The sequence below is a fragment of the Ursus arctos genome, unplaced genomic scaffold (genome assembly GCF_023065955.2).
Source record: "Ursus arctos isolate Adak ecotype North America unplaced genomic scaffold, UrsArc2.0 scaffold_98, whole genome shotgun sequence".
Classification (NCBI taxonomy): domain Eukaryota; kingdom Metazoa; phylum Chordata; class Mammalia; order Carnivora; family Ursidae; genus Ursus; species Ursus arctos.
This window is the reverse complement of record NW_026623120.1, coordinates 98,015-113,249: the sequence shown is the minus strand read 5'-3', so window position 1 is coordinate 113,249 and position 15,235 is coordinate 98,015. Positions and strand designations below refer to the sequence as shown.

The 15,235-nt window shown below is 43.3% G+C and overlaps 1 protein-coding gene across 8 annotated transcripts in view; it reads left to right on the top strand.

The window, feature by feature from the left end:
* The first annotated feature begins 23 nt into the window (after positions 1-23).
* LOC130543284 (uncharacterized) overlaps positions 24-15,235 on the top strand; it is a 111,552-nt gene continuing 96,340 nt past the window's right edge. For 6 of the 8 annotated variants that reach the window (XM_057309937.1, XM_057309934.1, XM_057309932.1 and 3 more), the window contains exons 1-12: positions 24-3,975; positions 8,291-8,312; positions 10,036-10,124; positions 10,358-10,435; positions 10,773-10,883; positions 11,473-11,536; positions 11,704-11,842; positions 13,863-13,964; positions 14,636-14,696; positions 14,801-14,836; positions 14,916-14,983; positions 15,107-15,201. In XM_057309937.1, coding sequence (XP_057165920.1) covers positions 3,832-3,975; positions 8,291-8,312; positions 10,036-10,124; positions 10,358-10,435; positions 10,773-10,883; positions 11,473-11,536; positions 11,704-11,842; positions 13,863-13,964; positions 14,636-14,696; positions 14,801-14,836; positions 14,916-14,983; positions 15,107-15,201 — 1,009 coding nt within the window. In that variant the 5' untranslated portion in view covers positions 24-3,831. Of the gene's footprint in view, positions 3,976-8,290; positions 8,313-8,937; positions 10,125-10,357; positions 10,436-10,772; positions 10,884-11,472; positions 11,537-11,703; positions 11,843-13,862; positions 13,965-14,635; positions 14,697-14,800; positions 14,837-14,915; positions 14,984-15,106; positions 15,202-15,235 lie in introns of those variants that run through there. The other 2 variants (XM_057309935.1, XM_057309936.1) reach the window with 2 other exon arrangements.

Here is a 15,235-nt window from a genome sequence, read left to right as displayed (position 1 = left end):
CAGCTGATTGGTCGAGAGAAAGTATACAGTCTCTGCGTTGCTAAGGATACCTTCAGTCAGGTGAAGGCTTGGAAGAAGGTGAATCCTCCTCCAATCGTTTAACCTGCTACTGTATCCTGCTGACCTAGTGATTTACTAACCTGCTGACCTACTAACCTTTCTGAACCCTCCTGCCTCCCCTTGAGTACTTGATCTGACCCTGACACTGTCCGAGACCTCCTCTTGTCCTGACAAACGCCTTCCCCAATCCTACCCTCTATTTCCACCTTACCCCCATCCCTATTTACCACCCTATCCCCTCCCACCACTCCCTACCCCACCCACCCCCACTTCCACACCACCCCCGATCTCCACCTCCTCCCTGGTGCCCCAGCACCCCTTGAAAGCGCCAGGAGATGAAGATGCAGAGGCTGCTCTTCTGGCTTCTCTTGCTCCAATGTCCCAGTTACCCAAACCCAAATGTGAGTTAACATGGCACTTCAGTGGTGTCTTCCTTCTTTTCTTTTTTTTAAGATTTGATTTATTTGAGAGAGAGAAAGGGCACAGGTGCAGAGGGAAGGGCAGAGGGTGAGGGACAGAGAGAATCCCAAGCCAGCTGTGTGGTGAGCCCAGAGCCTAAAGAGGGGCTCAATCTCAGGACCATGAGATCACGACTTGATCCAAACCAAGACTTTGTCACTTAACTGACTGAGCCACCCAGGTGCCCCAAAGCTGCTGGTAGTGTCTTCCTTCCTAGTGGGTTCTTTGACACGGTGGTTAAATAACAGCTTTTTCCTGGGGTTCTTGATGGGAACTTCAGAAGACCTTCACATTTCCCTGAAGACCGAGCACCACAGGGCAGGTTTCTCGGTCAGCCTGAAGGGGTTGTGGCCACAACTGTCCACACCAAGTTCTACATCCTGTCTGCGCTGCTTGGTCCAAAAACCACAGTGCTGGCAGGATGGAAACCTGAAAATACTAGGTTTATGGTGTCAAGAAGGAAGGATTTGTGAAGATACGAAAAGCCATTGAGCTCTTTGTCTTAAAGAGGGGGCTTAGATGATATGTACATTATATCTCATTAAAATTGTCCTTAAAAATGTCAGGAACTCGAATTTAATAGGAACTATGGGTATTAGACTGGCTTCTGGAAGCCCGGTGAAGCTGCTGCTTCAAGCCTTGTAAGTTTAGGGTCCATCTTATGTGTAGTTTGTTTTCCTATCAGCACATTGTTGATATTTGTGGAGTTTGGCAGCCCTGGGAACAAAGATATCTCAAGCATTGGTGTTGGGACTAGAGTGTTAAAAAGTGAAATGTCCTGGGCGCCTGAGTAGCGCAGTCATTAAAGCGTCTGCCTTCGGCTCAGGGCGTGATCCCGGCGTACCGGGATCGAGTCCCACATCGGGCTTCTCCGCTATGAGCCTGCTTCTTCCTCTCCCATTCCCCCTGCTGTGTTCCCTCTCTCACTGGCTGTCTCTCTGTCACTCTGTCACATAAATAAATAAAATCTTAAAAAAAAAAAAGTGAAATGTCCTTTGTGCTCCATGCTTCCTGGTTTGTTGACTTTTAACAAGTTCTGAGTCAGCCCTTTCCTTCTGGTCTTGGAGGCTGTCCCCAGGGACTCTGTGTCCCACCAGGTCCATGGGAGCCCTGAGACGCCCAGCAGACACTAAGTGACCTTATTCTGCTGAGACATTTGTCATGGGAAAATCACTAGGAGTGGTGGGATCAGGAAGTGAATGAGTTGTCGTCCTTTCTTAGGCCAAGTATGTACAGAGTGTTGATTTCCCCAAAGTAAAAAGGTCCTGAACGTCCTTAGGATTGTCCAAATATAAAGAAATACCTGGTTTCCAGTGTGAATATTTCATTTTGTCATTAAAAAGTAAAACCTGTACCCTCAGGAGAGAAAGAAAGAGACAGACAGGGAACACCCCTAGAAATAAGTAGACTTCTTTAGATTGGCTTGCACCAGATTCTTACAGAGAGATCTGGAAAGTGTCAGTAGTCAGGAAGGATCCTTATATTGAGGCAGAATCATTCCACACAAATACCTCCAGTCAAAATAGACTCTGTTCTGTTTCTTTTGAGTCTTCAAAGGAGGACATTTCTTGGTAGTCTTGATTGGAATTATTCCCCTCTACCCAGTCATCATCTCAACTGCATCAGTTCAGCTTTCTCACCCTGCCTCATTTCTGGGCTCTTGCATGAACTAACTGGTCTTGCATTTCCCACCTCCACCTGCTCATGGCCACTGTCCCTGAAAACCTAGTGTTATTGGCCCCATTGGATGTCATCCAGTTAAGAGTCAGCTGCTGGTCAGCATCCAGACAGCTGCCAGATGTACCGAGTGCCCACGACTGGGGGTGTTTTACATTCATGACAAGATGGCCTCTGTCTTGTGTGCAATTGATCCCCGTGATCAACCATAGTGCTGACAGCTACTGCTCTCTTTCAGACAGTGGCTATTCAAAGACAGTGTATGTTTCCACCAGCACACATTTTCCTGACCTCAGCAGTGAGGGCTGAAGATGGAAATGTTATAGATTTCAGGGGCTACTTTCTAGAGAGTTGTGTTTGCACAAAATTCAAGCTTGGTGTGAGTTAGTACAAATTGCATCGTGAACGTCTTTTCTCCTGAAATACTTATAACTCTAGTTTTTGTAAAATGAGATGTGTTCTTTATTTTGGGGTCCATATCTAGGAATTTAGTATTCTTTTAGAATTCAGGGGCCTCTGGATGGTTCATGCAGTTAAACGTCTACCTTAGGCTTGGGTCATGATCCCAGGGTCCTGGGATTGAGCCCTGTCTGGCTTCCTGTTCAGAGGCAGTCGGCTTCCTCCTTTCCCTCTGCCCCTCCCCCAGCTCATGCTCTCTCTCTTTCAAATAAATAAATGCAATCTTTTATTTTAATGTTTTCTCTCTTTAAAAAGTTAAATTTTATAATTGCTACTGACTGATTTAGTTACAATACTAAGAAATAGGAACATGGATTCCTTTCATTGGCTTTTTGGAGATAGGTGTTCGAGTAACTAAAACCTCACAGATATCCTCAAAATATCACCTGATGATGCAAATCTTTATGTACTTCAGAAATCTGATGTTTTGGACTGTGATTCAGAAACAAAGTGAGCATTGAAAGAAAACATCAATGTTTTCAGAAACCAAACAATAACTATAATTTATTTTTGTTGGAATAACAATCCCATGTTATATTAATGAGTTAATGAGAAACCTCCTGTCTGTCTCACTTATGTCCTTATCTGAACATCTGTCCATATAACATTCTCATTTTTATCTCTAGTACATGTTTTATTCTTGCTTTCTCCTGTTTTTCCATACATGTTGGGTGTATTTTTTGAAATGTTCCAAAGGAGTTTATCCAGGTCCTTCATGGATGTACAATAGAAGTCACTGACTTCTTACCTACTCTAAATTTACATTTACTTGCATTGTCTATTTTATTTTGACTTATAAATTCTTAAGTTCTGTTAGCTATAGAAAAAATATCTGCAATGTGCTTGTAGGGAAAATAAAATCTCTTAAGATTTGCCTATTAGATTTTTCCTACAGCTTCCATGTTGTATGATCACAACATCTTTTTAAAGAATACAGTTTGTTGATATTTGACATAGGTAAGCAGCAATGAAACCATCACCAAGTAAGAGAGCAAACACACTCATCAGTCCCCAAAGTTGGCCCCTGCTCCTTTGTAACCCCTCTGTGCTCCTTCTCCTCCAGGAGGAGGCAGTTGAGAGGTGTGCTTACTTCCTGGAGGCTGGTGGGGAGTCTGTGAAGTTGATTCCTTGTGACATATACATTGTGAATGTCGTTGAGATTCTTCATTATCTCAAATGTTATTTCAGGTTGTCCACGTTGTGCCTGACCGTTTCATTCTCGGCCTTGATGGGGCTGGAGTTCTGTGGAACTTTGCCATTCTTACTGGCTATTTGGGCATTTGTGCCTTTCTCATTTACATCTGGAGAACCGTCCTCGCTGTAAGTATACCAAAGTACCTGATATACTTTTATTCATAAATAAGCAGAAAATTTTATAGTCACTGGACATTTTTATATCCATTCAGTACTAAAAATTTCCCTCTAATAATGTCAATTTTGATTATCACCTAGATTGAAATAGTTTTAAATTTCTTTTTTTTGGAACATTACACAGTATTTTATTTTCTTTAATGTTTTTTTTTTTATTATGTTAGTCACCATGCACATCCCGGGTTTTTGATGTAAAGTTCGATGATTCTTTAGTTGCGTATAACACCCAGTGCACCATGCAAAACATGCCCTCCTTACTACCCATCACCAGCCTATCCCATTCCCCCACCCGTCTCCCCTCTGAAGCCCTCAGTTTGTTTCTCAGAGTCCATAGTCTCCCATGCTTCATTCCCCCTTCCGATTACCCCCCCTTTCTTTATCCCTTTCTTCCCCTAGCGATCATCCTAGTTCTTATGTTCCATAGATGAGAGAAACCATATGATAATTGTCTTTCTCTGCTTGACTTATTTCACTTAGCATTATCTCCTCCAGTGCCGTCCACGTTGCAGCAAGTGTTGAGAATTAGTTCTTTCTGATAGCGGAGTAATATTCCATTGTATATATGGACCACAACTTCTTAATCCAGTCATCTGTTGAAGGGCATCTCGGTTCCTTCCACGATTTGGCTATCGTGGACAATGCTGCTATGAGCATTGGGGTTCATATGGCCCTTCTCTTCACTACGTTTGTATCTTTGGGGTAAATACTCAGTAGTGCAATGGCTGGATCATAGGGTAGCTCAATTTTTAACTTTTTAAGGGACCTCCACACTGTTTTTGGGAGTGGCTGTACCAACTTGCATTCCCACCAACAATGTAGGAGGGATCCCCTTTCTGCACATCCTCTCCAGCAATTGTTGTCTCTTGCCTTGTCAGTTTTTGCCATTGTAACTGGCGTAGGGTGGTATCTTAGTGTGGTTTTGATTTGAGTTTCCCTGATGGCTAATGATTTTGAACATTTTTTCATGTGTCTGTTAGCCATTTGTATGTCCTCACTGGAAAAGTGTCTGTTCATATCTTCGGCCCATTTTATGATTTGTTTACTTGTTTCTCGCCTATTGAGTTTGAGAAGTTCTTTGCAGATCTTGGATACCAGTCTTTTATCTGTAGTATCTTTTGCAAATATATTCTCCCATTCCGTGGGCTGCCTCTTAGTTTTTTTGACTGTTTCCTTGGCTGTGCCGAAGCTTTTTATCTTGATGAAGTCCCACAAGTTCATTTTATCTTTTGTTTCTCTTGCCTTTGGAGATGTGTCATGAAAAAGGTTGCTTTGGCCAAAATAGTTTTAAATTTCTATTGAGGTGCCTTCTTGATCCATACGTGTGTTTTTCTTTATGTTCAAGCATAATTAGCAAACGGTGTAATATTAGTTTCAGGTGTACAACATGATTCAACAATCCTATACATTTCTCAGTGCTCATCACAATAAGTGTACTCTCAATCCCTTTCACCTCTTTCACCCTTTCCTCCTCTTACCCTCCAACCCATGTGTTCTTCAGAAGTGTGTTGTTTAATCTCCATTGTTTGGTCATTCTCCAGCTATCTTTATGTTCTTGATGCCTAGTTTGAGTGATTTGTGGTCTGAGAACATACTTCCTGTGGTTTCTATTCCTTTGGTTGTTCAGATGTATCTTATGGCCCCGAGTATGGCCTCTCTCAGTGACTTTTCCATGGGAGATTGTGAAGAATGTCTGTACTTCTGTTGTTGAATGAAGTATTCTGCAGATGTTAATGGCTGCCGTGGATTGGTGATGCTGTTCAGTTCACCTGTGTTCTCATGGAACTTCTGTATCTGCTGGATCTGTCAATGACCGATAAGAGGATTTTGAATTCTCCAGCAGTAGGAATGGATTCATCTATTCCCACCAGCAATATTTTCAGTTTCTGCCTCATGTACTTTGACTCTCTGTTGTTAATGCACGCACATTAGAAATTGTTATGTCTTTTTGGAGAATTGACCCCTTTACCATTGAAGTAATGACTGTCACTACCCCTGACAGTTTTCCTTACCCTGTAGTGTGTTTTGAAGGATCATTTCAATGGCCGGGTTTCTAGTTTGATGTTTCTTTTAACACTGTAAACATTTTGTGCTTCTTGATGGCATGGTTTCTGAGAAGTGTGATGTAGTTCTTATCCTTGTTCCTCTTGGGTAAGGTGTTATTGCTCCCCTCCACCTCCTTCAGACACCTACCCCAACCCCTGCTCCAGATTTCCAGAATAGTTTCTTTGTCTTTAATGATCTGTAGCTGAATAGTCTAGATCAGGCATTGTTAGTGTTTTTTGTTTGTTAGTTGTTTGTGTGTTTGTTTTGGTATTTATCTGGCTTTCGATGTTTTGAGCTTCCTGGATCTGTGATTTGGTGACTATATTAATTTTGGAAAATCCTCAGTCATTGCTTCAAATATCTCTCCCTTCTCTCCTGAAGGAATAGGTATTCCTATTATTTGTGTGTTACATGTTTTGTATTTGTCCCACTAGTCTTGGATTTTCTGTGCCGTCTTTGTAATTTTTGTCTTTGTGTTCTCTTTTGGAATTTTCTACTGGAATTTCTTTAGGCTCAATGATTCTTTCCTCTGGTATGTTGAGTCTGTTAAGGAACCCATCAAAGGCATTCTTGATTTCTGCTATGGTGGTGTTGTCTAGAATTACATTAAAATCTTAGAGTTTCATCTCTCTGTGTACATTCACCATCTCTTCTTCCTATTGTCCATTTTATTCTGAGATCCAGTATCATACATGGAAGGGACTTGTAATTCCTAGCCTGCTTAATCCCATCATCTCTGCCATGGGAAGTGTGTTTCTAATGCTTGCTGTTGTGGTTTTTACCTGTAGTGTGCCCTGTAAGGTTGTGTTGAAAGGTAGGTATTGTGTCCTAGTAAAGAAACTTAGATAAGTGGACTTTAGGGTGATGTTTTCTACTTAACTGGCTAGGGGTTAGACTGAGTTTACTCCCAGGTGAGACAGGGAGGAGAGAGCACTGGAGTTGAGTATTTGCCCTCAGCTCTATTGCTTAGTCTTTGGGAAACCCCCAATTAGGCTCTGGTGACATATTTCACTTGAGGGCAGACCTTTCTGAGAAGAACAGAAAGCTTTTGAGTTTATTTCTAAATGGGAATTTTCTCCCTGTCCCGGCCAATGGAGAAAGCTTCCCTTCAGAAAGAAAACAAAAATATTAAGTATTTGGTGTGCCCCATCCATCTTTTCACTTTTCCCGCCTGTGGGGCTGGGTGACAAGGGCCACGGAAGCTCAGAGGTTCCTAAGCAGCACGTGAAATTAATGGAATAGCCATGATTTTCTGTTTGCCCTCCACTGATGCACATTCCCCAACAACATTATCATGACTGGCTTGTTGATAGTGTGCTGGTATTCCAATATCCTGGCAAGATTTGGGGGCTGGCCTCAGCCTCTCATCATCCTGTAAAACTTTTGAACGGGGAAATATGCTAATGGTGTCAAAATGGGGTCTTGCCTAGATTTTATTGAGCTATAATTTATCTGGGTGACTCGATTCTGGGGAGCCTGGTTCCCCTTTTTCGAAACATCAGCTGTCATTTCTGTTGTTGCTCATGCTTCATCACTCGCCACGTGCCACTCTTTTTCTCGTCGATGGCTTTCATTTCTTTTTGATGACCCTCCATTTGTAGTAGTCTGGGAAAATTCATAACACCTTGTGTGCTGTAACTGCATGTGAATTCAGCAAATAGCCAAGTCTTTGTAAGATTTCAGAAAGGCTTTCTAGAGAAGGCAAGAAGCATATCTTTCTCAGAGTTTTTGCTTGTTCGCCTTCCTCCCTACCGGCCTGCCTTCCTTTCTTTCTTCCTTCCTTCCATTTTATATCTTTCAGGATTGAACAATAATCCCAGGTTCTAAACTTCAGTGTGGATATTGGTTACAAAACAGTTAGGGAAACGATGAATTAATGATTATTTTTTAAATGTCCACCCGATCCCTTGTCAAAATTGAATAGGGTGAACGTTCATTTAATAGAATGTGAATAGATTTTGAGGTAAAACGTAAGTTATACACCTTTGTGCTCTTTATCAAAAATGAATTGTGAACTATGATGACTCAGAGAAAGTCATAGATGAGTTTCATAGTTAGAAATGCTAATTTTGTCTTCTTTCTAATCCTGTGAATTCATTCTGCTAAGTAAAATGATTACTGTAACTTCTTTGGATTACTATTTCAGTATTTATCTGAACTGTAGATTTTTTCTAGTAATATGTTTTGACATCAAACTTAATTTTGTTTCTTCCACTCTTAGATTGCCCCTCGACAATATGAAGGTAAGATTTCTGGCTTTAGTTTTCTTTGTAATAAATTCTCAGTACCGGTGTTTGATGTGGGTGTAATTTGACTAGGGATAAATGTGGTGACTTCTGATGTCTAATTGACTTGTTAAGTCTTGAAAATCTTTCTCTTCTCCATGTGGAGTCTAAGTGATAATGTGGAGGGTGTTGCCATCTCTTAGGAGACCAGGAGGAGGAACACCTCATGGGAGGAGGGAGAACAAAAAGGGTGTAATTTTGCAGAGAGAAGTTTAGGAGGCAAGTGAGGATAGGAGCCTGAGGTCTGGAGTGGGTACTTTGCCATGACCTGGCTCTTGGTGAAATGTGACGATGAGAAAACACTCTGAGTCTATCAAGCAGGCTACACTTGGAGAAGAAGACAGGTATTGCCAGGCAGAGTGTGTGTCACAAGAGAGGTTTAAAGCATGCTTTTGAGTTTGAAGTGGAGGGAGCCTTTCCTGCCAGGGGAGAAGGAGTGGAAAGGAACGTGTGCCAGGGGTGGTAATGTATTGTGTCCGGGCCTCATGGATTGTGGTGATTCCATGGTGCTGTCTGACGGCCGAGGTGGCTGCCTGGCACTTAGCAAACCCTCGAATGCTGGTGTTTGTCCCTGTGAGTGCAGCAGTGGTGGTGGTGAGAAGAGAGATCTCGGGGCACGAGAGCACTCACATTGGGCCAATAGAAGAGAATCTGCACTTGAGGTAAGATGAGAGACTTATTATTTTTTGAAAGATTTGGTTTATTCACTTGACAGAGAGAGAGCACAAGCAGGCAGAGTGGAAGGCAGAGGGAGAGGGCGAAGCAGGCTCCCAGTTGAGCAGAGAGCTGGATGTGGGACTGGATCCCAGGGCCCCGGGATCATGACCTGAGCTGAAGGCAGTCACTTAACCAACTGAGGCACCCAGGTGCCCCAAGATGAGAGAATTAAGTGCCTGTTAGAGGAGTCTGTGTTCTAGAGCTTACAGGTGTTATCCACTTGTGATAGGGAGCTTCATGAGGGTTGTTTTCCCTTAAGGATGGAGGGTGGCATTCTCAAGTTGGGCTGAGAAAACCTTGTGTTCCAGGGAGTGTGAGTTACCAGGCACTCCAGAGACTCTGTGTAACATGGAGAGTGTACCCAAGTGTGTTTGATTCCAAAGATCTGGTCCTCCAGAGCCCCCAGCCTGGGGTTCCTGAAAGGCAATCTGTGAGCAGCAGGAAGTCATGGAAGGCCTTTGAGTAGCCACTCAGTTGACATTTTGAGCTTTCCTTGTGTGGAATTCCAAGTAGGACCTGGAAGTAGACGTGGCGCTGAGCAGGAGCAAAGGATGGTTTTGTTCATTTTGGGTTGTTTGCAGGGACCTACTTACGTACCTTAATCATTGGAGGAGAGAGATGTTAGTTGAAAGGATGCTTGATTTTTCTGTTACATCTCTGGTGATGACATAAGTATTTGCAGTGATTGAATTTTCCAAGAATGATGCTTACAGATGGGAGAAAAATAGAAGACATTTGATTGTGTTTCTCTATTTCTGAAAACATTTTAAGTAGGAATCTCCCTGAAATAGGTTGTCTTAGGTTTCAAATGCTGCTAAACCTTGCTTTTTCAGGCACAATGGGAATGCTATCAAGTTAGTTACACCCAAGTGTCCAAGAATGTGTCTCTGGGGCTATTACAGTGGGATTATTCGATGTCACTGGTTTTGCTAATTATCTTAGAAATTCTTTTTTCTCCTTTTAGTTACTTTACAACAAATAGCTGAAAAGATCCATCGGCTTAAAAATGAAAACAGGGAACTTGCTAAAGAAATATCCATTTGGGAGGAGAAGGTATCAGTGCCCTTTCAAATATTTTTTGTGATTTCATTTTGGTTACTTCCCCCTCTGGTAGTTCATCCTATTGACCTATTTCACGTGACCCACAAATGATCGCGATTCAAGAGAAGCTTCACAAGTGTAGAGCACTGCCTCTCTATCCGAGAAAGGAGTCACACAGCGTTAGATAGCTTTGTCTAACACTCTGCTATTTTTGAATTCTGATTCCCTTTTCGTATATTTTATAGATCAGGGAAAGAAAGAAACATCGCGCAGAAATGAAGAGAGAACATCAGTTTCTCTCTGACAAAATTCTTAAATTGAAGGTAAGGATCCCTTCTTTGCCTGAATTGTGTTCTAACAACAGAAATAAAAGTAATGAATTATTATTATTATTATTATTATTATTATTATTATTATTATTATTTTAAAGATTGATTTGCGAGAGAGAAAGAGCGAGTGGAGGGGGGCAGAGGGAGAGAGAGAATCCCAAGCAGACTCCATGCTGAGTGTGTAGGCTGACGCAGGGGTCAGTCCCATGACTCTGAGGTGGGGACTGGAGCCAAAATGAAAGCAGGAGTTGGACCTACTGCGACACCCAGATGCCACCCACGTGCCCTAAGTGATGAATTATTATTACTCATTCAATATGTTTTGTTGAAGGAGAACATCGGAAAGGTTGAACGGGTTAATGCAAATTTAAGTGTCGCCCTTCATTTCAAGCGGACTATGTTGCAAGCTATGAGAGAGAAGAATGTCAAGAATGAGGACATGGTAAGAGTTGGCTGTTGAGATTTACCTTAACGTGGCTCAGGAGGCTTTTGGTCATTGGGTGAGGGGAGGGCAGCGTATTCGCTTGCTGTTTACCACAGTAGAGAGTGGGCATCTGGGAACTGAAACTCCTACCGAACAGTGAGCTGGAATTTCACTTAGGACCATCACGATGAGGTCTGCTATTTCAAGGACTAGGAAGTATGGTTTATTTCACAGCTAGGTAATTATCACATCGTTCAGCCCTGCCCTCCAAGATATGCAGAAAATCCCACAAGATACTTGAGTTATGAAGGGTGATAGCCAGCCAAATTGTATAGTCCCTTCCTCTCAATGCTGAAGAGAGAATTTTCAATGTTAATAGGGGAAGATATGTACATATATAATTTATGTATATAATTAGGTATATGTGTTTGTGTGTGTTTGTGTATATGTGTGTATACAAAAGTGTGGGTCTCCTTACTTTCTCCTTGTTCTATTTATGCCTCAAGGGCTTTCTTTGTTGCACTGCATGATCCCGTTCTGTTAGGTGCACTCACATTGTTCTGTGATCATGATTTCTTGAATGTCTTTCCTCATATCCGTCTTCAAGGCCCAAGATGCATTGGAGGATGAAGAGCAGGGAGACTTGGAGTCCAAAAAACGTGTACTGAAGGGTATGTTATTTTAGGGAAAGAAATCCCCAGATGCTGGCAATGAGTTTGCATTGGGAAGGGAAAGAATGCCTTCCTGCCTTCAAGGTCTTGCCCTTCTCCTTTCCCCAACAAAACCAAGTTCTCAGGTCACGTGCCCACTCATACAAAAGAAAACTCATCCTTTACAGAAAGCAAAAAGGTCCTGGAACAGAAGTGCAACGCCCTGAGTTCTTTGAAAGCAGCTAAGGAAGTGGAATTGAAGCTGCTAAGGAAGAAACTGGGTATCGTGGTGGATTTCTCTGAACGAAGAAAAGTGGCTGCCGAAGAGTAAGCTATTCCTGTGTTAATCGTCACAAACACTGTTGTATGAATTTATGTGGCAGCCAGGCTAGATAGTTGTAGTTCGTTGGGAATTGGATCTAGAGTATTTTTGCCAAATGCATTCTGTAGAAGTACCTGCCCTTCCTACCTTGATCTGTGCAACCTGCATTTTTGTTTCTGTTCCAACTGCTTGTCACACGTTGTGGTGTGATTCATTGGGGCAGAAGAGGGAAGGTACCAGCACTAATCAGCTTGATACCTGGATCCCCTCTGGGTCCATCTACATTGTCCTTTTGGTTTCAGTCTCATCACATGTTCTCATCAGCCCTGAATTCAGTCAGTTTCTTGTTCAGTACCAGACTTGGGTCAAGAATGTGTAGAGAAAAATGGAATTCTCTTGCTGCAGAAACAATGGGAATTTCTTTGTGGAAAGTGGGTTGGGGCTCCAGCAATACTGGATCCCTTCATCCAGTGTACAACCAAAATCGTTCACTGTGGCCCAATCCTAAGAAGGCCAGGGTATTTCCTGTCCACCTGATTTTGTAGGTGTAACTCTCCTGCGTCCCAAGCAAAGCCTGCAGTTTCACTAGGGGCTCACCTTTGCTGGCTGACCCTGAACAGCACTTGTTTCCTTCTAAGGCTGTGCTCATAAAGTCGTTCAGTTTCTTTGCAGTTCACTTGCCTGTTCCAGAACTCATTGATGAGCCCTGGGGAGCTTGGCTCCCACTGCCAGGTTGGCTTTCTCCTGGGCTTCCTTCTTCTGCATCTGGTTCTCCTGTTTCTTCATGCGCTCCTTAGAAGTTGGGTGCATTCACTCATGAGTTTCCACTTTTGTACAGTACTTCCTCTATTTTCCTCAGGAGGAGAAAGTTCTCAGGACCTTAGAGTCCCTCATTCATGCTGAAAAGCAAAACTGTTCCCCCTCTTCCCTGGAGACTCAGCTTTGTGCTAATCCTTCCCACACCGGGGGTGGGGGCCGCTCTGTCTCACTGGCATCTTGGTTCTGTTCATTGGTAAGTTCTTTCTGGGGCAGGTACAGTGTCCTGACCACCTTTCTCTCTTCAACACCTCACAGCTGAACCACTACATTACAGCCACTCCACAGAGCATGTGCTGAAGGATTGCCTGAGAGACCAGAAGCAAATGCATGAGTCCTTCTCTGTCTAGAGCTTTTGTCTCAGTTTCTAAGAGTCTTTTTGCATGTGATTCTTGAGTAAATCAAGAATCACATTGAAACCCTTTAAATCAACACCATGAACAAAAGAGTCTGAGGGCGACACAGGAAACCAGCCTTTCTAAGCATCGCTCTTTGCTGCTTTCACTATCAGTGGACTCTGTTAAAGTAGGTTGACTCCATGCAGTTGATAGTTGTCCATCTGACATCTGTTGCCTGGAGATAACACCCTGACTGTGTGACAGTTCACATCATTTTATACTTCAGGACATACCGTCAGCACTAAGATTGGCCTTTTCCTCCACCAGGATCTTTGAAGGAGGAAGCAGGGGTTGTACTTCTAAACCCTAGAGATGTCTGGGAGTGAGTTGCCATGCTGATGAAGCCGTACTCTGGAAGGCTTCCTTTTGGGCTGTCCGTGTCGGGCACAGCCTTGGTCTGAGGATCGGGGCTCCCCATGGAGGTGTAAGACTAATGATGGTCTCCTGCTTCATCCAAATAGTTTTCAGGCCTAGTTTCTCACTTTGAACTGAAATGAGCCTTCACCATCTCAGAGAAAGAAAGACCTATTCTGAGAGGGCACAAAGTGCAGTGTTATTTGGTGACTTGGTGATGAATGAATTGAAGTAGAGAAGTACAAAGACAGCTCTGATTGCAGGGGACGTGGCAGCAGCCAGAATCTGATTTTTCTTTAGCCCTAAATGGGGCCTTCAGTTCATTTCCCTGATGGTGTTCACAGTCTGTGCATTTATGGAAGCCATTCAAATCTAGGCCGCAAGTGTGCTGGGAGGAAAAACGGCAGAAATTCTGGACCTTGGCTACTGGTCTATGTATATACCTTTCCCATTTTAGGAAGCTGGAAAAGACACTTTATGAACTGGAGGCAACAAAGAATCAGCTGTCAGATGCCGAGGAAAATCTGAAAGTAACCAAAGAAGAAATAGACAAGTACAAGTGAGTTCAGACACCATACTAGCGGCTCCTGAAATCCTTGTTTACTTTGCATTTTTCACCTTTGTACAATGTCTAGACTCAACAAGTAATATAAACAAAAATTCAGGGGACATATCCAGAAAGAATTAACAGACCCAAAGAGATAAGTTTTAGAAAGAGCAAAACAACCATGTTAGTAAACATGTCCTGATAACCAGCGCTGGCCTGACTCTGTGGAAACTTGTTCCACGCCAGAGTCCCTGGTTGTGGTGTCAGTGGTGGTCATCTTGAGGAAAGCAGTTTGTCGTAGGATGAATCCTACCCATAAACACGGTAGTGCCATCTGATGGCGCTGGTCTTTGCAACCCTGGCAAACGTGGCGAGGATAGAAGTTAAAGGAGAATAGAGCTTCATGACGAAAGATACTTGTCATGTGATAAATTAGGGAAAGATTGAAAACGGGTAAGGAAATTATATCAACTCTGAACCCTGCATGTGTGGAGAAATGAGTAAGGAAAGGATGTGACAATAGCTTTGATCCTGCTGTCCACGTATAGTCATGTGGAAGTGTTTCCTGTGTCAGGATCAATTGGATGAGGGGACAGATAACTGGAGGACGGCCACATGGGCCGATGATTTAAAATCACACCCAATATTGGGCTTTATCTGACGAAAGCAATTGTACCTGACAGACAACAGATCGGAAAGATGCAAGACCAGCTGCAGGAGGCAGAGCTCACCTTTGAACGCAAGGTAACCTGAGCTGTGCCCCAACAGGCCCCTTACCGCCTCCTGCAGGGGACGGAAGTGGCCCTTAGATCCCTGAACATGCGCTTTTGGTGTGTTGGCTTTTTCAGATCGCAGTTCATGAAAAGAATGCTGTAGGGAATTGGGTAAGTGTTTTCTTTTCCCTGCTCTCCATTTGGGGCACAGTCTGGCACAACTGAAGATGGGTGGGTTTTTCTCCCGCAGATCAAGGCTCGGGTTTGGGAGCGGAAGATACAGCAGCAGAGAAGGGAGAACGCCTACATGATACACAGGTGTGCGAGTCTGATGTGCCTTTTTACGGGTGTTTTGAGGGGTGACAACTACACTGTTTGGTGTCCAGTAGAGGACGTGGTGATGTAATTCTTATAGACGTCTGCTCTTTCTCTGTATTCAAGACTGCGCATGATGAAAGGACAGATGCTGCCTGAGGGATGCATGAGGCAGGAAGCGATGCTGGGAAGACCTGAGATGTGGAGCCCTCCACGGAGAGGTAGGGAGCGCGCTGTGAAACAGGGCAGCCTGAC